The sequence below is a fragment of the Vulpes lagopus genome, chromosome 7 (genome assembly GCF_018345385.1).
Source record: "Vulpes lagopus strain Blue_001 chromosome 7, ASM1834538v1, whole genome shotgun sequence".
Lineage (NCBI taxonomy): Eukaryota > Metazoa > Chordata > Mammalia > Carnivora > Canidae > Vulpes > Vulpes lagopus.
Window position 1 is genome coordinate 1,411,177 of NC_054830.1, and position 23,312 is coordinate 1,434,488.

The 23,312-nt window shown below is 64.9% G+C and overlaps 2 protein-coding genes across 4 annotated transcripts in view; both read left to right on the forward strand.

The window, feature by feature from the left end:
* The first annotated feature begins 42 nt into the window (after positions 1–42).
* Positions 43–16,124, forward strand: SPPL2B (signal peptide peptidase like 2B). 3 transcript variants are annotated; one of them, XM_041763491.1, is made up of 15 exons: positions 43–151; positions 5,540–5,659; positions 6,239–6,421; positions 6,770–6,859; positions 7,531–7,670; positions 7,985–8,127; positions 8,281–8,377; positions 9,033–9,149; positions 10,214–10,295; positions 10,932–11,006; positions 11,087–11,149; positions 11,241–11,340; positions 11,556–11,633; positions 12,962–13,122; positions 14,255–16,124. In XM_041763491.1, exons 1-15 carry the CDS (start codon positions 92–94, stop codon positions 14,498–14,500), a joined length of 1,755 nt encoding a protein of 584 aa, XP_041619425.1. In that variant the 5' UTR covers positions 43–91; the 3' UTR covers positions 14,501–16,124. The 3 variants fall into 3 exon arrangements, with proteins under 3 accessions (XP_041619425.1, XP_041619427.1, XP_041619426.1); XM_041763493.1 differs by having other exon boundaries at positions 12,962–13,189; positions 14,255–14,382; XM_041763492.1 differs by lacking the exon at positions 43–151 and adding an exon at positions 3,425–4,419.
* A 3,538-nt stretch (positions 16,125–19,662) lies between these two features.
* TMPRSS9 (transmembrane serine protease 9) overlaps positions 19,663–23,312 on the forward strand; it is a 45,438-nt gene continuing 41,788 nt past the window's right edge. Inside the window, exon 1 of the mRNA XM_041762187.1 lies at positions 19,663–19,739. The gene's annotated coding sequence lies outside the window, so the exon portion shown is untranslated. The remainder of the gene's footprint in view (positions 19,740–23,312) is intronic.

Genomic DNA, 23,312 nt, shown 5'->3' on the forward strand with positions numbered 1-23,312 from the left:
GGCGCGGAGCGCACACGGCGCAGGCGCGTCGGGGCGCGCCGGGGCGTTGCTGGGAAACATCTGCCGACGCCTGCGGCTCGACCCGGCCGACATGGCGGCGGCGGCGGCGCTGGCGCGGCTCGCGGCGGCCTTCCTGCTCCTCGCGGCCCAGGTGAGGCTGCGTCGGCCCCGCCGGCCCCGCCGGCTGCGGCGCCCGGTCCCTCCGCCCCGGGCCCCGCGCCCCGCGGGAGCCCCGCCCGGCCTGGCCTGGGGGCCAGCCTCGGGTCTGCTCGCCCCCCGCGCGGTGGCCCGCGGGCCGGGAGCCGGGCCGTGACCTTGCGGGCCGGCCCCCCCGGAGCCCTCCCCAGCCGCAGCGTCGCCCAGTTGCGCCTGGGTCTGAAGTCCGGGAGGCCCCCCGGCTCCCCAGGCCCTGCTCCGTCCCGAGGTCCCCGGCCGCCGCCGGGGACGCCCCCCGCCTGGCCCCCAGCCTCAGTTTCCCCTTCCGCGCGGTGTTAGCGCCCACCCGCGTGGTTGCGGTGAGCCGTCCGGCGTGGCCCCCGGTTCCCCACAGGGAGCGGCCGAGAGCCCGCGTCCCGAGTGGGGTCCATCCGCCGCCCCGTGTTCTGTCGCGTGACCTTGGGCAAGGGAGGCCCCCGCTTCGGGCGTCAGGTGCTCATCTGCGAAAGGAAGACTTCAGTGAGGACTCGGCGGCGATGCTCATGGGGTGACAGGTGCAGCGTGCTCCTCCCTGGGCACCTAGGGTCAGAGGTCTCCGGGCCAGCGGGGGGCCTGCTGCCAGCCGGCTAAGCGCACTTTGTATTTGCAGGTCCTCCCTCCCGGGTTCCCTGGGTGATGCAGCTCAGGAGCGGTGTCCCATTAACCTTGAGCTGCCCGCCGCAGGCCCCCATCTCTCCTCTGTAGCCTCCGGTGGCCACTTGCGTCTCGCACACCCCCCAGTCCATGGGCGGCACAGCAGGAGGGATGTCTCTGAAAGTGTGTCAGGTCTGGTTGCATCCACATGAGAGCCGCCCCTCGGCTTCCAGCGCGTGTGGGAGGCCTCTGTGGTCCGGCGGCTTGGGACGCTTCCCCTCCTGTTCCTAGTTTGCTGAAGGCGCTCCGCCTCCGTCTGGTCTTCCCGTTTCCCCGGAATGCCCCTGGTCATCCTGTGGTCTCAGCTTAGTTCTTCCCTGCCCCCACCCCCCTCCGGAGGGGCTCCCTGGGAGGCCCCGTCCCCAGCTGTTTGCCACCGCCCTGTGCTTCCCCGGACCCTGCTCCATCATTTCCTCGGCACTCTCTCGGCAAGTTGAGGACGGGGACGTTTTGAATGAGAGCAAAGTGAGAAGCGGACGCAGGGTAACAGGAGCACCGTGGAGGGACGGACCCAGTTTGCTTGGGAAGGCGTTTCAGAAGCAGTGGCACCTAAGGGGTGTTCTGAAGGGTGAAGAGGAGTTGCCAGGTCCGGATGGCAGAGGGAGGGTGTTGCTGGTGACGAGCAGCGTGAGCGGGGGTGAAGGTGTGAAGAGCTGATGACTTATTTTGAGCAGGTGAGGAGTCCGCTCTGGCTGGCGTGTAGGGTGGTTTGATGGTTACGACCTGAGAAAGATGACACCCCAAAGGAGGCCCTTCAGGTGCACTTGAGGGAGGCTGGGATTTCCTCTTCGGCTGAAGGGGGTTGTGCAGCAGTAGGCGAGGCTCCAAGGCCAAGGGTGAGGGGCAGGCCAAGCTGTGGAAGGGCTTGGGGCCGGGCGGGGCGGTCAGGGGCAGGTGTGGAAGGGCTCACGGTGCTCAGGCGTCTGGACTTTCTCCCTGGCAGGCTGAGGGTTTTGAACTTTGCCCTGTGCATGAGCAGAGGACAGTGTCCAGGTGTGCAGTGAGAGCGCTCGTGCTGACCCTTCATGGACCAGGGCCTGGGTCTGTGTGTCTGTTTGCCCCAAGATAGGACAGATGGCTTTGTGGTGGGTGGGTGTGCTTGTTTGTGGAAGTTTGGGTCTTGGTGCCTGGGAATAGGACCAGCTTTCCACTGCGTGGGACACTGCTCGCGGGCAGCCCTAAATTCATTTGATACCATTTTGTGACCCTGGATGAGAAATCCCCTAAATGTACACATTTCCCTGGTACATAAAGGCTGGAGGGGGGGCTGTTACTCAGCAGATCTGAAGTAATGTCAGCGCCCTCACATCCTCCTTCCTCTCTTCTCCCCCTCCTGCACCTGTTCCCCCCACTCCTCCTCCACTTCTCCCCTCTGCCTCCCCCCCCACTTCTCCTCCATCTGCTCCCTCTACTACCTGCCTTCCCCTCCTCCACCTGTCCCTCCTCTGGCTCAACATCTCTTTCCAAACTTCCTGGGTTTTCATTTCTCCATCTTCTTAGGGAACTTAGCAAGTCTTCGAAGGATGACTGCTTCCAGACGGGACCCATGAGCTTTTCTCAAACCCCCAGATGTGGAATGCCTTCATGGTCACCCCAGAGTGGGGTTTCTCTAGAAGTTCCTGAACCTGATGTGATGTGATTGTGATGTGTCAGAAAATGGCCTGTCTGGTAATCCCAGTGATTTCTGGCTCTCCAGATGGGGATGGGCCATGCTAGACTGACGGGCATGTGCAGCCTTGGGTCCTTTTGAAGAACTTCTGGTTCCTTTAACTCCGTGGGGAGGAAACTGTATTCTGGCATTTGACATGTGCACGGGCTGATTTCCTGGTGGGAAGCAGGTTGTGCAGATTGTGGGGAGAGGTCCATGAGGTGGGCTCCTGTGCCTTCAAATGACCTTTTAAAAGAGAAGCAGCTTCTACCCATTCCCGTTTTACACAAATGACACTTTTTCATCCACAACCTGAAGTGCACAGAATAGGGGTCAGCAAGCATGTCTGTAAAAGGCCAGACAGCGAATATTCCTGTCTTTGTGGGGCACACGGTCTCCCTTGAAACCTCGCAGCTCTGCAGTGGTAGCTGAGACCAGCCAGAAGCCCTGCATGCAGAATGGGGCAGCTGTGTTCCAATAAGTCTTTATTTAGATGCACAGGTGGGCCACATGAGGCCCGTGGGTTGAGGGATCTTACATTCCCCACATTCATCTATGGTAAGGAGGTGCCAGGGGGTTCTGAGCATGGGGTGACTCATTAGAAGGCACAGCACTTAGGGCCAGGTTGAGGGGTGCCCTTGGGAGACAGTTTGGCAGGGAGAAAGGAAGAGAGGGCTCCTTTTTTTTTTTTTTTTTTTAAGATTTTATTCATTTATTCGTGAGAGAGACAGAGAGAGAGAGAGAGAGAGAGAGAGTCAGTCACAGGCACAGGCAGAGGGAGAAGCAGGCTCCATGCAGGGAGCCCGATGCGGGACTCCATCCCAGGACTCCATCCCAGGACTCCAGGACCACACCCAGAGCGGAAGGCAGGCGCTAAACTGCTGAGCCACTCGGGGATCCCCAGGAAGAGAGGGCTCCTAATTCTGCCCCTGGTGGAGGAAATGACACATGAGGCACATGGAGGTTGTCCAGGGCAGGTGGGGGTAGAGCACGGCCTTAGCGAGGGGCTCTGAGACCTCGGGTCAGCCTCGGGCAGCCCCCAGCCCTGCCTTCAGAAACCTGGTTCCTGGGAGCTCGGCACCCCGTAAGCACGGCTTCTCCGCGCACCCCCAGCCGTCCGCGTGGCATTCAGTGCCTCACTCGAGGCGCCAGGCCGCAGCGTCAGATCAGCGGTGCCAGCTGGCAACGTGGTACTCAGGGACCCCAGAGAAGGGCAAGACGTGCACTCGGTGCCCGCTGTTAGCCTCCGGGCTGTGTGTTCGGGTGCCCTGGGGCCTCCTTGCTGCCGCCACCACAAGTGCCCAGGGCCGGGGCGAGAAGCTCCTGGAGCAGCTGGGGCCTTGCTGTGCTTCCACCGAGGGTCTAGCCAAACGGAAGCCCGCCAGTGCCCCCGCCTGGTGCTGGGAGCCGTGAGGCGTCAGGACCCTGGGCCCCGACGGCCAGGGGTGTGCCTTGCGGTGCCGGCTGGACCCCATCACGCGTCTGATGTCAGACAAGCGGCTATAGGCGTTTCTCCTTGGCAGATTCTAGGGGTTCCAAGGAGTAGAATTTTCTGTCTCGGTCTGGAGGCGTTTGCAGCCTAAGGGGAGCCCGAGGTGTGTGGGGCCCCCTGGGGTGCGCTGGCCGGACGAACGCCCTCGGCTCCTAGCACCCGGCTTCTCTCCCGAGACCCGTCCGCCCTCAGCAGGCCCCAGGAGCTGCTCACACTTGGGCGAGCCCGGCCGGGGGCAGAGCAGCCAAGACCTGGGCCCCAGATGCTGTGTGACCTGCCATGGACGAAGTCCTCCTGAGACTGGGAGTGTGCGGCCCGGCCGGAGCCCAGCGTAGGGGAGGGGGCGGGAGAGGGCCACCTGCACGCCGGCCCGCCCGCAGCCAGGCAGCCGCTCCAGGGGAGGGCGCAGTGGCCCCCACGGGAGACGTAGGTGAGCAGGGAGTGGGGCGGCTTTGTGGGAAATGATGGTTTTTCACGTAGATTAAGCTGATGTAGATTAAGCTGATGTTCGGCAGGAAGAAGGCGAGTCCGCCCCTTCCGTCCCAGGCGCCGGCCCCGCACTGACCTTGAGGGGTGTTGGGGTTTCGGGGACTCTGGCTCCTGCTCCTGTGCCTTGCTTTGTGTCCACACAGAGCTTGCTGGGTCTGTGTGATGCTCCGGGCATGGCCCTTCCCCAGCCTGCTGCCTGGCGGGGCGTGGAAGGGCGACCACGACCCTGGCTGCCAGCTCCTCCTTCCTCCTGGGAACCTGGGCCCGGAAGCCGGGCGGGGGTGGGGGGGCGCGGAGACGGGCTCTGCTGGGTCTGGGTCGTGCGGGGAGAGCTGGCCGCACCCTGGTGGCGTCCCCAGGACTCTTCTCTGTCGCCGAGTCTCGGAGTGCCCAGCCCCAGGGCAGCTCCCCCTTCAGACTTCCTGCCACGCCCCAAGCAGGGGGTTAGCCTGAACCCAGATCCCAGTGGCCTGTGCCCTGGGCTCCGAGGCCCCCCTGGAAAGTGAGGTGTGGCACGAGGGACCTGGAGCCGGCTGGCCTCACCAGCCAGTGGCCAGTGGGTGGTTATTCCAGGAGCCTGTGGGTCAAGGGCGATCCCCGAACCTGCTGGGGTGCAGGAAGCTCATGCCTCGTCCTGTGGCCCTGGCCTCTGGCCACCACCCAGGGCCTGGGGATGGATCTGCTGGCTCACCCTGTCCCCATCTGCTGGCTTACTGTGTCCCCATCGGGACAGAGCCGCAGGGTTTTCATTCTGCCCGTCCCGTCGATCCCGGGAGGGCCCAGTGGGGAGGTGCTGTCCTGCCATGGGAGCTGCAGGGAGGGGACCTGGCAGGACCACAGTCAGCACCCTTCTCCCTGGGAAGCTCGGCCCTGCGCTTGCTGCCCTGCCGTGTTTTCTCCACCAGGAGATGTGTATGGTGGTGTCCCTTCTGTCCTGTAGGAGGAGGGAAACCAGCCCAACCCCTGGGCGGGGTGGGGTGTCCTTGTTAGCCTCGGACCCTGCTGCTCCTGGGGCGTCCAGCCCCGTGCCCAGCTCTCCAACTGCTGCCTTGTCGCTCCAGGTAGCCTGTGAGTACGGCATGGTGCACGTGGTCTCCGAGACAGGGGGCCCCAGAGGCAAAGACTACTGCATCCTCTACAACCCGCAGTGGGCCCACCTGCCACACGACCTCGGCAAAGCGGTGAGTGCCGCTGGGGCCCTTCCCTGTGGGGGTCGGCGGGCCTGGAGGGGCTCTTGGGTGCGCCCTCCACACTTGGGGTCGGCTGTGTCCTGCTGACTGACTGCCCCCTCTGCTCCCCAGCCTGGTCTCTGGAGGGGCTCTAGAAGTCTCATCCTGCAGGGACCCCCCTGGAGGACAGAGCAAGGGCCTCAGCTGGGAAGTCATTGGGGTGGGGGTGGGGCTTCTGGGCCTCCTAACCTCTCTGGGCCTTGGCTTCCTTGGTCAGAATCAAAAGATGTCCAGGTGTTGTTGAGCGGCTCCCGCCAGGGGTCACTGGCCAAGCCCCCGTGCTGGGCTGGGGCTGACTGGCTGAGGGGTCCTACAGGGATGAGGGGTGGGGCTGGGCCGGCAGGTGATTGTCCCCCTGCGGCCACCACTCTCACCTGCCATGGAGGCTGGGAGGGTTGCCAACGGACTCCCCCTCCCTGCCCCCCGTTAGCCTTGCACTTGGGTGTGTGCACGGGCTCGTGCGGATGTGTGTGTAGGCGACCCCCCCACAGACTCCTCTAGATCAGCTGGTGTAAGCGCCACCTTCTCCAGTCTCTCCTACAGCTGCGGGACTGGACGGCCTCTGTGCTCTGCTCACCGCCCGACCTCCCCACCAAAGGCTTCAGCAACCAGATCCCGCTGGTGGCGCGGGGAAACTGCACCTTCTATGAGAAAGTGCGGCTGGCACAGGGCGGCGGGGCGCGCGGGCTGCTCATCGTCAGCAAGGAGACACTGGTATGGCCTCGTGGCCGTGCACTCAGGCCTCTTAGCGGGGGGCGTATCCCAGAGTGGTCCTGGGGGCTCTGGGGATGCTGGATCCTGTCCTCGTCCTCCTCTGGGGGTCTTGGGGCAGAGCTCTGGGGGTGACTCCTGAGGAGCAGGTGGCTGCCCAGGGTGGGCTGGTTCCTAAGCGACTTGTCCCCAGGCCTGCAAGTGAAGAGAGCTTTTCCTCCCTCAGCAGAGGGACAGACAGACACACACACAGCCCCTTGGCGCCCTCCAAGAGGGCTGGCTCTGCAGGCCGTGCGGTCGGGGTGGGCCTTGGTAAGCCACGACGTCCCTCCTGCATTCCTCGGCCCCCAGGTCCCCCCAGGAGGCAACAAGACACAGTATGAGGAGATTGGCATTCCCGTGGCCCTGCTCAGCTACAGAGACATGCTGGACATTTTCAAGGTGGGGTCTGCTGCCTCCTCCAGCCTGCAGCTGGTCCGGGGCCGTGAGTCCGTGGTGGGCAGGGGACCCAGGAGCGAGGCCGCCCACCGGGGGCTGGCGGGTGTTTGGTTCTTGTCACCACCTGGGCAGGCGGTGCCACCGAGCGGCGGGGACGGAGAACCGGCCCCAGAGGTCAGAGCGCCCAGGCTCCCGGGCCAGGCTGGCCGGCCCTGCTTGCGCCCGGCCCTGTCTGACCAGAGGCCTGTGTTCACCCACGGTTTGGGGAGCCAGTTCAGGGGCAGGCAGCTTCCAGACACGAGCAGAAGGGGAATATTCAGTGTTTGTGGAAGCGTCTACACATTTCCATCCTGACTGCAGCCTTCACAGCTCTCCCCAGAGAACCACTGTGGGCCCACTAGATGCTTCCCAGGCCACCTGCACGCTCCCACAGGCACACACGGGCGTCCAGGTTTAGGGCTGGGTCCCCCACACGCAGGGGCCCCTCCGCCTGACCTCGTGGGAAGCTAGATCCACCAGAGTTGGTTTCTTTGGGGTGGGAGTGGCAGGTGAAGGCATGGGGCTCAGAGGCCCCCGGACAGGCTCTCTGTGTGGGCCGGCCTCGGCTCTCTGGGGTGACAGGGGGCAGGGGACGGTGGCCCCAACCCTGAGCTCTGGTGCATTCTCTGACGCAGAATTTTGGCCGAGCAGTGAGGGCAGCGCTGTACGCCCCCAACGAGCCCATGCTGGACTACAACATGGTCATCATCTTCGTCATGGCTGTTGGCACCGTTGCGCTCGGGGGCTACTGGGCCGGGAGCCGGGATGTGAAGAAGTGAGTGCCCAGCAAAGGGGGGGGTCCACGGGTGGCCCCAGTGCTGGATGAGGGGCTCCGGTCACTGTGCATCAGAGCGGCTGTCCCAGCTTGGCTCTCGGGGCTGGGGGCGCACTTCCCGGCCCCTCAGCACCCGCTCTCGTGAGGTCCCTGGGGCCGGGGTAGGCTCTGGTTGAGGGCACAGCTGGGACATGCAGTGGGTGTGGAGGGGGTGCCCCTCGGCCCTGCCTCTCCGTCCCCGGTCCCGGGCCCTGGGCGCCTGGGTGCTGCGCCGGCCAGGAGGGTGTTCCCTGGACTCGTCTGTGCCTCCCCAGGAGGTACATGAAACACAAGCGGGACGATGGGCCCGAGAAGCAGGAGGATGAGGCGGTGGACGTGACCCCCGTCATGATCTGTGTCTTCGTGGTCATGTGCTGCTCCATGCTGGTGCTGCTCTACTACTTCTACGACCAACTCGGTGCGTCCCCTGGCTCACCCTGGGGAAACTGAGGCCCAGGTCCCCAGTCCACCGTAGTAGGGGAGCTTAGCGGACTGTGGGCGGGAAGCCCTTCCTCAGGGTGGGACAGGGGACCCCAGGCGGCCCCCTCCTCAGTGCCTGCCCTCCCCACAGTCTATGTGATCATCGGGATCTTCTGTCTGTCGTCGTCCACGGGCCTCTATAGCTGCCTGGCACCGTTGGTCCAGAGGCTGCCTTTCGGCAGGTGCAGGTAAGCCCCCCTGCCCGGCCCCTGCCCGGCCCCACACCCACGGCTCTGCTCACTCACACCCCACCCCGCTGCCTTTCCTTGGCCTGCCCCCGCTGGTTTCCGGCCTCCGGCCCCTAAAGCTCTAAGTGCTGCATCCACGGGGCCACGCACCCCCGTCCTATGGCTAGTCAGGCTGGGCTCCTGGCCTGGGGGGCAGGGCGAGCGGGGAAGTGGCTGTGGTTCCCCGGCCTCCGTCTCCCCACGTCCCGTTCGGCCCAGGCCCTGTGGGGACGGCGTGGATGCCTGTCGGTCCTGGGCGGGGGTGCAGGGCGGGGTCACGTGGCCGCACGCACTGGTGGTCCAGGCCGGGGCTGGGGGTGGCTCACCTGCCAGACGCCCGGTCTGGTTCTCATGGGCCGGTGGCCAATGCTGAAAGTCAGATGGGTGCCCGTGGGGTGAGCTGCTGCCCCGGGGTCCGCGGCAGGGGCTGCCACCCAGCAGCGCCCACCCCCGCTCCGTTCTGCTCTGCCCTGCCCTTGGGAGTCCCTTCTGGAAACACCTCAAGGGGGAGGAGGGAGGAGTGTTAAGAGGGAGGGGCAGGGCGGGGTAGCCCTTCCTCAGCAGAGCCCGGGTGTCGGGGCAGGGGCTGCGATGACGCCCCTGACGGCCCCCCCAGGGTCCCCGACAACAGCCTGCCCTACTTCCACAAGCGCCCTCGGGTCAGCATGCTGCTGCTCGCACTGCTCTGCCTGGCCGTCAGCGTGGTGTGGGGAATCTTCCGGAACGAGGACCAGTGAGTGCCACCCCCTCCGCGGGCTGTCCTCAGATGCTCCCTGTCCCCGCCCAGGCTGCCAGCGAGGGCCGTGTGGGGCCGCCCGCATCCCGTGTCACTGGGTTTGTCCCGCTGCCACGTGAGCGGCGGTGATGGGTGTCTGGGTCCGGGATGCCGCAGACTCTCCCGGCCCCGGGTACCCCGAGCGGGGCCCTCCGGGGCGCCTGGGTGGGGCCTGCTGCCCCGCTGCCCCCGCCGTGGCGCCCAGGGCGCCGGGTGGTGTCGGGAGGCCGCCGCGCCGCCGCCCGCCCGCCCTCACGCCATCTGGCGCTCCCTCTGAGCCTTTTCAGAGGCAGTTAACCGTTCTTGGCTGCGCTGCCGTTTGGAGCCGCGACAGATTTAATTGGCAGAAGGAAAACGTGAAAATATTTTGAGTCCTTTGTACACAAAGAGAACTCGAGCTCTCACAGCTAGACTCCAGCCAGGAGACTTGCTCCGGTCTATAAACTCAGAGCGGGCCGCGTTCCCACCGCGTCCGGGCGCCCACTGGCGGCTGCGAATCTTCTCTTTGTTCTTCACGGCTGCCCCAGCTGGGAGGGGTTTTCGTCCCGGTTTGATGAGTGACCCGGGGCAGGCGGGGGCGGCCAGGGCAAGCCTGCGCGATGCATGTGGCCCTGCGGTGGTGGCTCCCTGGTGGTGCTCGGGTCACACACTTGCCTCTGTGTCCCCTCCGCCTTCCAGGGGCCCAGAGGTTGGATGTGGAATCTGGCTGGGCGAGAGTTTTGCTTTTGTAAATTGTCTAAAAAATATTTTTGAAGAGAAATTTGAGTCCAGCAGCTGCACGATGCCCCCGTATCGCCCTGTGATGTGGGTGCAAGAGCTGCTCCGGTGTCGGATCAGGGTGGGGGGTCGCTGCAGCCCTGCTCCTGCCACTTGCTTCCCCCCCTGTGCCCAGCGCCGCGAGGGGTCCGGCCCGGACAGCTCGGGCAACTCAGCAGCTGAGGTGGCCGAGGAAGGAGCGGCCGGCAGGTCGTGGCTCTTGGCGGAGTCCGTGCTCAGCGGGTGACCGCTGCTCTGCCTTCCAGGTGGGCCTGGGTCCTTCAGGACGCGCTGGGCGTTGCCTTCTGTCTCTACATGTTGAAAACCATCCGTCTCCCCACTTTCAAGGTGAGGGTCCCGAGGACGTGGGCCCACTGGCTGGGGTGGGGGGTTGCGCAGATGGACCGTGCCGTGGGCGGGCGGCATCCCTGGCCGTCCCTGGGCAGCGTGGTCTGTGTGCCTCCGTCCCTCCTGTTGCCTCTCACGTGGCGGCCCTGCCAGTGACCACCAGGCTGTGAGATGCCTGGCACCCTGGCCCTGGGGGCGCCGCAGGCCAGGGCTCCTCCCGGGGCTGGCCGCTGTGCCGCGGTGAACTTGCTGCGGGGTGAGCGCACACATGGACGAGAGGGTGTGGGCAGCCGGCCGAGGCCACTGGACGGGACTGAGAAGTACACGGGAAGACGTGACAGGCTCATCACCCCACACCCACAGCGACGGGGCGCACGGTGTGTGTCGCTGAGCCCTGTCCCTCCCAGCGTCCCCGTCCCAGGAACCTAGCAGCCTGGCCTGGAGCAGCTTCCAGGGCTCGTCTCCTGTGGTCCCAGGGACACGACTGGATTTGCTCAGTTTCCCCGCCCGGCTCTGTCCCAGTGGGCCCACCTGAGCCCTGGGGGGGCGTGCGGGGTGGGACACGTCCTGGGGGTCAGTGTGCCCGGGACTCTGGCCCGCCGCCTGGCCCATCAGGATGTCGTCCCCCCCCCCCAGGCCTGCACGCTGCTGCTGCTGGTGCTCTTTGTCTACGACGTCTTCTTTGTGTTCATCACGCCCTTCCTGACCAAGGTGGGCGCCCCTGCCCGTGCCCCGCTGCTGCACCCCCTGCTCCTGTGCCCCCCTCCCTGACTCGACCTCCCCTTTGTTAGAGCGGGAACAGTATCATGGTGGAGGTGGCGACTGGGCCCTCGGACTCAGCCACCCATGAGAAGGTAGGGAGTGGGCCCATGGCCGAGGCGCTGCCCCGAGGTGAGTGGTGGGCTTGGCCGGGTCCCCGAGACAGCTGCCTCCCTGCCCCCCCAGCTCCCCATGGTCCTGAAGGTGCCCAGACTCAACGCCTCGCCACTGGCCCTGTGTGACCGGCCCTTCTCCCTGCTGGGCTTTGGGGACATCCTGGTGCCAGGTACTGGGGGGGGCCACCCTGGGGTGGGGGGGGTCCTTGGGAGCAGGGGAGCTGGGCAGCCCCTCGGGCTCCCGTGTTGCTGTGGTTGCACCTGCGGTGGACCCCTCCTCCGAGCCCTGAGCCGCCTCCGCGGGGCCCTCCTGAAGGAGCAGCCGCTGTTGCCAGTGGTGTCACGGCTCGGGCCTGGCATCCGGCCCACGGCCTTTCTCCTGCAGGGCTGCTCGTGGCGTACTGCCACAGGTTCGACATCCAGGTGCAGTCGTCCAGGGTCTACTTCGTGGCCTGCACTGTGGGTAAGCGCCCTCGAGGCTGGCCCCAGGTGTGGGCTCACGTCGCGCCCTTCCTTGCGCCTCCCCACGACTCTCCTTCCACATCTTTTCATTTTTGTCCTTGTCTCGTGCTTATTACCTTGATGGCCAAAGCCATTTACGCAGAAGTGACCCTTCCCCTGGAACCCCGGTTGCTCCTAACGTTTCCCAAACCACTTGGCTTGCCTGCCTCTGGTCAGCGCCTCGGGAGGGGCCGCAAGCTGGCCCGATGGCACTTGTCAGTGCACACGCGGGCCCCCCTCCCCTTCTCAGGCCAGAGGCGCTGTGACTCCTCATCTGCCCCCGGGAGGGGGGATGTGCACAGGCCCCACAACCAGCCCAGCGGACAGGAGGCCCCAGGGCCACCCAGCTGACCATCAGGCCGTCACTGTCTGTCCCCCACTCGCCATCCCTGAACCTCCTCCTGGTGCAGTTGTGGGGGTTTTGTGTGCGAGAACCAGCCGTTGAGATGGTTTCTGTGGTCCTCGACCTTGAAACTGCCGACCTTTTGTAGGCAGCCAGTCTTTATCCCTCCGTAGTTTGCTTCTGTCGAGCCGCTTCTTTCGGACGCGGGGTAAGTGATGACTAGAGATTTCTCCGCACGGTCCTTCTGCTGGGGCACCTGAGGTGAGGGTCGGACAGGAGCCACGGGCAGAAGCAGGCTCTGGAGACCGGCTCGTAGCTGCTTCCCGAGGTGTTTGCAGGTTGCGGTTGCAGGACCAGGACCAGGACGAGGAGTGGCTGCATCCTGCCCACGGGGTAGCACCTGCCGACACTGGGCTGTGTGTGCGTCGGCACTCGTGCCGCCCAGGGAGCAGGCCGCGGACCTCTCAGCCCGCAGAGCCTCTCCAGCTGTTTCACGAGAGCGGGAACATCTTTCTGAACGATCACAGTTCACTAATCAAAGATCAGATTTTTCTGATTTTGTTCACGTGTTGCTCTTACTTAGAATCACCTTTCTAACGAGCTGTCTCTGTGGGCCCAGACCCCGGGTGCATCTGCCACCTGGCCCCTCCCCTTGGCTGCCCTGTTGCTCCTGCCCGATGCCTGGTGGGCGCTCTTGCCCTCCCTCCTGCCTGACCACCCCAGTGGGGCGGGCGGAGCGTGCGTCCTGGAAGAAGCCAGCGGGTCTGTGTGTGTGCGGAGGCACCGACTCCCCTGCCCGCCCCAAGCGCTCCTCGGTGACACTGCCTCCCCGACTTTGTGCCCTTGCGTTGCTGTCCACCGGCATTCCTGTGACAGTCAGGTGTGGGGCTGCCGGTGTGGGGCTGCGGGGCCGCCGCCAAGGTAACACCATGCCTGTCTCTCTCCAGCTTACGGCATCGGCCTCCTGGTGACGTTCATGGCGTTGGCCCTGATGCAGCGCGGCCAGCCCGCCCTCCTCTACCTGGTGCCCTGCACACTGATCACAAGCTGCGCCCTGGCACTCTGGCGCAGGGAGCTGGGCATGTTCTGGACGGGCAGCGGCTTTGCGGTGAATACCAGTTTGCTATGACTGTCTGCGAGCAGTAATAACCTAATAAGCCCTAACTAGAATTAAAGTTGAGTAAAACCTCCTAGCCTCACCACTAAGCCCCACAGCCTGTGTCCCGTGGTCAGCGTTCCCCGTTCCCAGAAGGTCTTGCTTTGGTGTCGTGTCCACGTGGCCTGGACGGCTCAGAGCCGTCCAGCGGAGGGGACGTGCTTGTGGCCGTCCCTCGGGCGAGGCTCGAGGACGGTGCTAGCAGCCCTTTCTAAGGGAGCCAGCCCCAAGGGGCAGTAGCACCGTCTGATTGGACGTTGGCTTCTGGCCGTTTCCGCCATCAGGAATGCCTTGCCGAGCCTGGGGGGCCGCCGGAGCTCTGCTTGCGGCGCGGGGTGCAGCCGTCCTCGGGCCCGGGTGGAGGAGGGCAGGGAGGCCTGAGAGCGGGCGTGTCCCTGCAGAGCGCTCGGCTCAGCACGCTGCCCGCACGGGCGGCTCCCGGCTCTGTGGCTGCTACTGGTGTTGCGACAAGAGAGGAGGGCGAGGAGGCCCCCCTTAACGTGGCATAGAGCACTCGAAGTGAAGGGACGCGGTCACGTGTGACCGTGCCCCAGGGACAGCACTGGCCTGCGGTGCAGGGGTGCGGCTCCCTCTCTCTGCCCCAGTGAACCCGGGAGCTCGAAGGGCCCTCGGCATCTCCGAGCGTGACCCGCGGCCCCCAGGGCAGTGCCTGTTGAGCATGGCGGGACTGTGTCAAGTTTGATGGAAGTTGAGACGCGTGTCCTCTGCGTCCCGGTGATGCTCAACAGCGTGGGGCTCCAGGTCACCCCGAATAATTAACCAGATGATGTGACCCGATCACGGGGCCTTGCGCCCTCCCCCTGGGCCCTCGGGGAAGCTTCACCGCCCACCGCCCTCACAGGGTCTCAGTCCCGAGGAACGTTGGCCTCGCCGCGGAGCAGGTGGCTTGGTTCTGGTTCAGGCCCAGCCGGAGATGTTGGCGTCGGGGTTTGTGCCCGGGTAGCTGTCCCGTGGCCCATCTGCTGCTGGGACCCCAGGGACGGTGACCCCTCCCCTGCCCCAGGCTGCCCCCCGAGGCTCCCTGGCCCCGTCCCACACCTGACTGGGGCTTCTTCTCTTACAGAAGGATCTACCTCAGTCTCCTTGGGCTCCGTCTTCAGCCGACAGCCCGCAGCCTCGGAAGGACTCAGACACCGGCCTCTCCCAGCCGCCTCCAGGTGAAGAACTGGCGAAATGCCCCCTGCCCCATGGGCAGCCCCCGGAGTTGTCTGTGCCCGAGGAGACCGGGGCCGGAGCATCCCCCCAGGAGCCTGTGAGCCCAGAGGGCCACGCCCCTGAGCCCGTGAGTGTGGTAGGCACCTCGGCCTAGGAGATGGCGCAGACTCGAGGGCCTCGCTGCTGCCCCTCTGCATCGAGAGACCCTGACACAGGACCTGCCCGGCCCCCCAACTTGGTGCTCCGGTCTGGCCGACGCCCCCGCTCTTCCTCCTTGAGCCGAGCCCAGCTGCACCCCGGACCCTCTCCAGCCCTGCTCCCAGCTCGCGTGGCTGCCGCGAGTCCCCTCGTGCCCCCACCCCAGCCGACGAGGTCACCGTCACACGAGTGCCCAGCTCCATGGTCTTGCCATCGACTCAGTTTCCTCGGAAAGGGCAAGAAGCTCCACCTACGACCGCCCATGGCTGCAGATCCGCCCACATTTGGTGCTTCTCACGCTGCCGCTTCCCTCAGGTTCTCGCTGGCACTGTGCCTGGGCCGGAGGGCAGGGTCTGCCTCCCTGAGGTTGCGGCCTTCCCACGGACACTGGCCAGCAGAGCCTCTGCAGTCCGGGTGGTCTGCACCCCCACGTCTGCACTCAGGCCACGCTCAGGCTGCAGGCCGGCTGGCCAGGGTCAGACCTGCGTTTGGCTCAGCAGGGGCCGCAGGCAGCGCCCGCCCTAGCGGGAACGCACAGTGAGCCCCCCGCCTCTTCCATCAGCCCGGACCTGCGCTCCAGCTTCTCCGCCTGCTAATTAACGGCCACGACTTGTTGAACTCGGGGTAGTATTGCCTCTTGGGTGTGAGTCTCTGGGACCACCCTGGTTGGGGCAGCTGGGCGCCAGGCCGCACCCTGCACAGCGGCTGTGGCTTTCCTGTGGGCTCCATTTTATCTTTCAGCTTAGAGGGACTCGGGGGGGAGCCCATCCTTCTCATGGCATCTGCACGTCTCCACCCCACCCCAGCCCGGCCTCTGGGAACAACACCGGCCAGGCGAGCGCACTTACTATTTAAACCCTGGGAGCTTCTGGAATGTGGAGAATATTCTGGAACTGGCATTTTGTCTTCTACCTCACTGACAGGGTTCTCCGAACGTCACGATGGAAATGCTGCAGTAGGACTGGCCTCAGGTCAGTGGCCCCCGTGCCGTGGCACACGCCTGTCCACGCAGCCTCCAGACTCGAGCTCGGAAAGATGTTTCCACTGACGTGAAATGAAGGCACAGACACCACCACCACCACCCCTCCCCCTGCCATGCGGTCCCAGCTCTGTCCCCATCTGTCTGCTCTCAGTTATAGACAGCAGGCTCGGGGGCAGCCATGATCCATTCCAAAAAATACCAGCGCCAGACAGACTCACACAGCCTGTGTTAGCCATGCTGCTCTACGGAGAAATGATGTTGATTCAAAAAAAAAAGAGTCTTCCACCTGTTTTATGTGTGTCCCTTAAAAAAACAGGTGACCTGGGTTCTGGAAGACCAGCTGGACCTGCCGGCCCCCCTGAGAGCCCCCAACTCGGAGGCCAGGCCGGGACACAGGGTCTCAGCGGACCCGTTCCCACATCGACCCGCGCGTTACTCTAAGCCATTTTGTACGACAGCGTAGAGCCAGGATCTCTCCGTTTTCCGTGTTTGACAAACATCAAGGGATTCGAAGGCGGATGTTCGCTCCTGAAGTTTCCATTTGCAGTCTTTGCCTCGCTTCTGTTTGAATCTTACAATTAAACAGCTTTTGATAGTTGCCGCTCAGCCCTCGTCTTTTCTGCGGCGGGGCAGGTGCCCCAAGGTGTGGGAGCCGGTCTACGCCGCCTGCCGCAGAGCGCTCAGCTTGGCTGTGATGAGGCCAGCGGCCGTGCAGGGCCGGGGTCTGCATCACACGGCGTTTGAGAGTTGAAGGAAGCCTGGCGGGAGCTCCGTCTGCCCCCGGTACCGCTAGCTCCTCCGTGATTATCTGAGATGCGCCGTGGGGAGTCGCCTGTTGCGGGCCCGCGGATGTCGTGTGAAAAGCCGGCTGGCCGGTGTCCAGGGTCTTCCAGGCCACCCGGTCACTGCCACAACTCGCCGGCCCTACTGCTGTAGCCCAGATGTCACAGCGAATGGCAAATGGGCGTGGCCACGGCCAACACTGCTGGCCGCGGGGATGTTGGGTTCCGTGTGGTTTTCACAGGTTGTGAAATAGCTTCCTCTTATTCTTCAAGGGGTCAAAAAGGTGAAGCCTTTTCTTAGCGAGGGGCTGCAGAGGTCGGCAGCCCCCCGGCCCCTGGCCCTGCCACCCACGGTGTCGGGTGGCGGCCACCAACCTCTCGTCCACGGGAGAGAAGGCCAGGCTCCAAGGCCACTCCACCTGGCTGCGTGGGGCCGGCCGACACTCAGAGACGTAGCGACTCCTCCCAGGCAGCCCTGGGCCCAGGTGCTCGGGTGGTGCCGGGCTCTGGTGGGCACACGCCTTGGCCCGGCGGCCCCCCTCCCCCTGGACTGGCAGTGGGCTATGGCTCTGTGAGGGCAGCGAGCTCAGCGGGTGCCCAGGGGAGGGCCCCGCGCACTGGTTTTCACAGCGGGGGTGGGAGCAGGAGTCGGTGCTGGGGGGCCGTGTTGCTGCTCTGCAGCGGGCACAGCTCCGCGCTGGCGTGTGCGCTCCGGGCTCGGAAGGGTGCTGTGAGGGCGGCGGTGTTCTTTTACGAGCTCCAGAGCTTACTTGTTTCTCCTTAAGCGTTCATCCCGTCCATCTTCGTCCAGTGCCTACTGTGTGCGAGGCCCCCGGCCCCACCTGCGCCAGGTGGCTGAGCCTGGGGAGGGAGGACAGGCCACAGGTCCATGCCTGCCTCTGTCTTCGGGGACAGTATGCATCTGGGGAGGCCACCTGGAGGAGGCGGATGGTGGGAGGGCCAGGGGTCGCTGGCCACGTGGGGAAGGTATGGCCGGTGTCACCCAGAGGTGAGGGGGCAAGAGTCCTAGAAAGGGCCCAGCACTGGCTGCCCTGGGGAGAGGAGGCCGGCTGCTCCCCACTGTCCTGGCTCAAGCAGGGGCGCTGGCAGCGGGAAGAGCCCACAGCTCTGGAGTCCTGGCCTACATGCTGGTGCCCAGTGACCTTGGTCGTGTCACTGGCATCCCTCTGGGGCTGTAACTGCATCTTCAGCCAGGAGGTGTGACAGCTGCTTCTGCAGGGCCTCCCTACACGCACTCAGGAAATGGGACCACGCTGTGGGCAGCTGGGACCGGAGGGATCGCTCCCTCTCCAGCACTGTGCTCGGCTCCCCAAGGCTCACAGTGCTTCCCACAGGAGTAAGGTCGCACTTAGGGCCTGAGGACGTTGCCACCAATGGTGGTAAAACAGCTGGTCCCTGAAGACAGTTCAAAAACTCCCCAAAGTGAGCAAAGATGATGGTTCTGACGAAGGGCGTGTTCTCCTGGGCCAGGGCGGGGAAGCAAGCAGGGGGAGGCTGGGGTGCCGCAGGCTGTGGAGGCTGCGTCCCAGCAGAGGCCGGGCCACTGCCCCAGCCCGACCATGAGAAGCACGCCGACCCCCGACTGCGCCCGGCATCAGGTTGGAGGCCCCCCAAACCCGCCGCCCCGAGGGCCCCACCAGGAATCTGAATAAAGTGTGGATGTTGGTTAATAATAACGGGTCCTGTCGGTTCATTGGTTGTGACCCTGTGGCACTAACGTTAGGGTGGGAGCGGGCGGAGCTCAGGGGGCCCAGGGACCATCCTCAGCCTTCCCTGTACCTCTACAGCTGTTCCACAGCAAGTTTATTTTGTAAACTATCCGGTTATTCACACACACCCTCCCGGGAGCTGTCTGCCCAGCGACGGCCCCTGCCCCTGCCCCGCGGCCTTGGCCTCCCCTGACACCTGTGCGGAGGCACCTGCGCGGGGGCACCTGTGCGGCTCCGAGGGCCCCGCCCCCGCCCGCCCCGCCCGCCAGGTGCCGCCCCCGGCCCCGCCCCGGCTCCCTGGTGCCCGCGGCTCCGGCTCCGGCTCCCGCTCCGCAGGTGGCTCCGCTGGCGGCCTCGGCGGGTCGCGGAGGTGAGTCGGGGTCTCCGGAAGGGGCGGGGGCGGCCGCAGCCGCTGTGGAGCGGAGCCCAGGTGCGCGCGTGCCGGCCCCGATGCTCCATCCCCGATGCGGGGGAGCCTGGGGCGGCGCAGCGCGGGAGCACGGGGAGCAGAGCCCCTGAGGGCTGCGGGGCCGGCCCGGAGCCGCTCTGCTTCCCCCGCCCTCGGCCAGCATCCGAGTGCCCGGGAGCACAGATGGCGGGGTGCCGGGGGTCCCCGACAGGGAAGGGTGCCTGCCGAGGGGGCCCTCTGACTCCACGATGCCACCAACGCAGGCTGTCGTCAGGGCTGTGCGGCGGGTGGGGACCACGGCTGGGCGGGCCCTCCGCCACCCCCATGTCACGGCCACCCTGACCGCCCTGGGCCCCGGGGGAGGGGGGGTGCGGTGTCTGGTGGTGCGGGAAGCTTTGGGGACTGTGTTCGCATCAAGCACAAGCCCTCGAGCCCGAGTACGTGCTGGGCTGTGGAGGGAAAGCCTCCGGGAACCCGCAGGTAAGTGGATTCGTGTTTTGTGCATCCCGGTGGCAGGACGTGGCCACGCACACCCCACAGCCCCGGGCAGGTGCGGGTGTGCGGGATGGTGCATCTGTGTCACCGTGCGACCGTAGGTGTGAGGGTGCATGGCAATAGCGCGTGACTGTGCGTGGTCGTGCCACCGGGTGTGTGTCACGTGTGAGGTCGTGTGTGTCTGCATTTGCAGTTGCACTGGGAGCCTGTGTGAGCTCCTGCTGGCCGTTGTCCGAGCTTGTGCACGGCGTAGGGGGTGGGAACTCCTCCTGACCGGTTCCCCCGTCTGGAGGATGGGGCACCGCCACCGCCACGCACGCAGATCTGGTTGGGGCACAACGGGAGGCCCCGCGAGGACGCTGTGGGCCCCTTGTCCCACCAAATGAGAAGTCATGCCCCTGGCGCTGGTCTGACGGCAGCGCCTACTTGAAGCCAGTGAACCCCGCAGCCCGTTCTGGCGCCGAGCCCCAGGCTGGCGTGTGTGTGTGTGTGTGTGTGTGTGTGTGTGTGTGTGTGTTGTGCAAAGTCCACACAGTCTGCAGAATTGTGAACACCCAGGGTGTGCAGCACCGAGCTGGAGGGTCTTCAGACAGGGTGCTGGGCGGCCCTCTGCTCAGGCTGGTGCCTCCTCGTGGGAACCGCCTGCCTCGAGTGGCTGGAAGACAGGAAACCACTCCTGTGACCACGGCCGACCGTGGAGAGCCTGAAGCGGTGGTGGCCGAGCCGAGGCCCTGGGAGGCACCCAGAGGGAGAGGCGGGTGCATTGCCCGTCCTGGAGGAGCACAGAGGCAGGGGAGGTGGGTGCCCATTTCTGGGCTTCCTTTTCATGTGCGTGGGCCCAGGAAGGAGAAACAGGCAGGGTGCGTGTGGACGCGGCTGTGGGGTTCTGTGACGTGGGCTCTCACGGGGCCAGGTTGGGGTGGCTGGGGCCCCGGGAGCTGAGCCTGCACCCTGGCTTGGGCGTCGAGCTCCTGGTGCCGTCTCCGTGGCTCACCTGCCCCACCTGGACAGCAGGGTCCTGGCGGGGGGGGGAGCAGTGGCCCACTTCATGACAAGGAGCCACCAGCAAAGTGGAGGAAATCCCTGGAATGTTAAGGACCGTGTGTGTATGGAAGAAAGGGGGGGGAGGCAGAGAGAGGGAGGCAGAGACGCGGAGAGGAGACAGCGAGTTTGTCCGAGCCTCAGTTTCTTCATCTAGAAGATGGGCGTCCTCATGCCGCCGCTCCCCTGCCGGGGGTCCCTGGGAGGCCCTGGCCAGTGTCAGGCCTGGCTGCTCCTCTCTTCCTAAGCTCACCCCGTTCCCAGAAGCGGAGACGGGGACACGGCTGTTCCCAGCCTTGAGGTTTAACATCCGTGCCTCTAAACGCGGAGGATGACACAGTCTGGGGCGCTGGCTCATGCCTGCCTTCGGCTCTGTTGCTTCCCCTGCTTTACCTCTCCTAGTTAAAAACCACGATCTTGGAATAATTTCAGTTGCAAAGACGGCGCGGAGGTTCCGCAGGCGCCCCGCACCCAGCTTCCCCCGTGGGAAGGCCCTCGGGAGCGCAGCGCCAGGGCGCAGAGCACAGGTGGCGTGGCCATGGCCCTCTCTGCAGCGGCCTTGTTCAGGGCCCCCCAGCACTCGGGGCTCCGGCCTGGGACCCCCCAACCCAGCATTTTAGGACCTGTATCAACTTTACTTACATCACACAAGCTGCTAAGTCATGGGAGGTTTCTTTTTTTTTTTTTAATTTTTATTTATTTATGATAGTCACAGAGAGAGAGAGGCAGAGACACAGGCAGAGGGAGAAGCAGGCTCCATGCACCGGAGCCTGATGTCGGATTCGATCCCGGGTCTCCAGGATCGCACCCTGGGCCAAAGGCAGGCGCCAAACCGCTGCGCCACCCAGGGATCCCCGAGGTTTCTTTTTTTAATCAGCGAGTCTTTATCTGCTTTCCCGGGTATCACCGCGTGTATCAGCTCCCCCGCCCCGGCGCCCTGCGGGGTCCCCCCCCCCCAGTTCCCCTGTGGTCTTACTAATGAAGAGAGGACATGATATCATCACTGCAGATAGTTTTCTCACAAACACCTCTTCCCATGAAAACCTAACAAAAAGTCCACAGATAAAAAGGGGGGAAAGAAGAGCCAGAGCTTATTAAATTTCCCACAGGTTCGCTGAGCGATTTATTTCACGAAGTGGGGGCGGCAGGCGGGGAGGGGTGGGGCCCCAGGAGCGGCTGCGGGGGGACGAGGGATGCTGCGGTCCACAGGCCGGAGCTGGGATGCGAGGGTCCGGGTGCCGGGTGGCATCTCTGAGGGCCGGGGGGGGGGTGGGTAGGGCCAGAGAGGAGGCTCCTAGGTGGGGAGCCCTTGGGACTTCACCTCCGTGGACGGTTGACCGCGGTGGACCCGGCGCTCCCTTCCCCCCAGAGGCTGGACCTGCACTTCGGTGCAAGCGGCCGCGGACGGAGGGAGCATTCGCAGTGGGCAGGTGGCCCTGCAGAAAGGATGAGGGGCCAAGGGGCATGAGGGGCAGGCCGGACGGGCCACCGACAGCAAACCTTGGCGCCAGGGGGCGGGGGGGGCAACACCCCACAGGTGGGGGCCTGCACGGGAGCAAATGGATGCTGCATGGCAAACTGTCCTAGAAGTGAGCAAATCAAAACGTGTCGGGGCGCCTGGCGGGCTCAGGTGGAGCGTGTGACTCTTGATCCTGGAGCCGCGAGTTCGAGCCGCACGTTGGGGGCAGGGTGTACTTAAACAAACAAGCAAACACAAACCAACAACGTACACACTATTATCCCATCGTTTCTGTGGGTAATTCATTCGGGGAGTCCTGCTCGGGGTCTCCGGTGACAATAGCAGCGGGGAAGTCAGCCCGCGTGGCCGCGTGTAAAACGCCTTCTGCCACCCGCCGGCCGGAGGCACAGCCGGAGCATCCTCACGCAGGCGGCCTGTGACTCAGCCTGCGGCAGCCACATACCCCACACCCTCCGCGGCTGCTCCCCCCACCAAGGGCCGAGGCTTCGGTCCGCCTGCGAGGAGCGAGGCGTCGAGGCCGGCTGGTGCCCAGAGGGAGGAGGACGGGCCCCACCAGGGAGTCGACGGGCGCGGACTGGGCCGTGCGTTGAAGAAACGGGACAGTGCGCCTGTCGTTAGCGCGGCGCCCGCCCCGTGCGAAATGCAGTTTCCTCGCTGGTGGCGTCTTCCCAGCCGATCTGCAGTCCTCTGAGGAGCGACCTCCCAGCCGTTGCCGTGGGCCTGGCTTGTGGAGCGAGAGGACTGTTCGCTCGGCCAGGATTGGGTTAAAGATTGAAGAGAACGCGCCAGGTGTTCTTTCCCTGGCTTCCACGTCTCCCAGAGGGACCCAGGGAAGTCCAGGCTCGGCACCTTGGCAGAAGCCGGCCTGCACTGCCTTGCCGGGGGTGCAGCTTGCACAATCCAGGAGGAAACAGATAAAGTGGGGACGTGGAAGGGCGAGTGGAGGCATCTGCCTGTGAGGGTATAGATCAGCATGGCAGGCAGCAGGCACAGCAGATGCAAAGGCCCTGGGGCAGGATCGTGCCTTGCGTGACTGAGGAGCGAGGTGGAAGCCCTGGGGCTGGAGCAAGGGAGGGAGGAGGAGCTGAGGACAGACAGCGGGGAGTGGTGGGATCAGGTCTCGTGGGCATCTTGCCCTAAAGTGAAAGCCGTGGGCAGGATTGAGCAGAGGGGACATGGCCCGACTCAGCTTTGAGCTGCTGCGCATGGAGGCAGCAAGCTCTGTGACCAGGCCTGGGTGGTGCCCGGCAGGCGTGGGCCAGTTCTGGATACATTCTGGGGCGAGGGGTGGGGGGACATCACTTCTGGGCACTCAGATGGTGGCGAAGGGTCACATGGACCCCAGGGGTTAGGGTCCGAGTGACACAAACTGGGAGGTGCTGCCCGAGGCGGGGAGGCTGTGGGGGAGCCGGTGTGCAGGGGCTGAGAGAGCTATAGGGTTCCGTGACGTGCGTCAGATCTGAGCAGCTCCCCTGCCGTCGAATTGCCACAAATGTGGGGCTTGGAAGAGCTCGTACTTAGCACCTTCCCATTTCTGCGGGTCTGGGGTCTGGGCACAGCTTAGTGGGGCCCCGAGCTCAGGGTCATGTGAAGCCACCATCCGAGTGCTGGCTGGGCCGCGTTCTCAACTGAAGGCCAGACGGCAGAAGGCCCTGCTTCCAGGCTCACTGGGGTCGCTGGCAGATGAGGGAGGGCCTGGCTTTGGTGGCTGGCCAGCTGGTGGCCATGCTCGGCTCCTAGGGGACACCTGGGCTTCTCCTCAATGGCCATGTATTTCATCAGGCCGCGAGGGGGTCGTTAGCTCCAGGCTGCTAAGACGGAGCCTTACAGGGACAGCCCTGCAGCCTTC

What these genes read in the sequence shown, in the direction of transcription:
- SPPL2B (XM_041763491.1), top strand. Translation starts at nt 92, where the DNA reads ATGGCGGCGGCGGCGGCGCTGGCGCGGCTCGCGGCGGCCTTCCTGCTC. An exon ending in CTTCGTGGCCTGCACTGTGG is followed by an intron (nt 11,634 to 12,961) that starts GTAAGCGCCCTC and finishes GTCTCTCTCCAG; the next exon opens with CTTACGGCATCGGCCTCCTG. An exon ending in GGACGGGCAGCGGCTTTGCG is followed by an intron (nt 13,123 to 14,254) that starts GTGAATACCAGT and finishes CTTCTCTTACAG; the next exon opens with AAGGATCTACCTCAGTCTCC.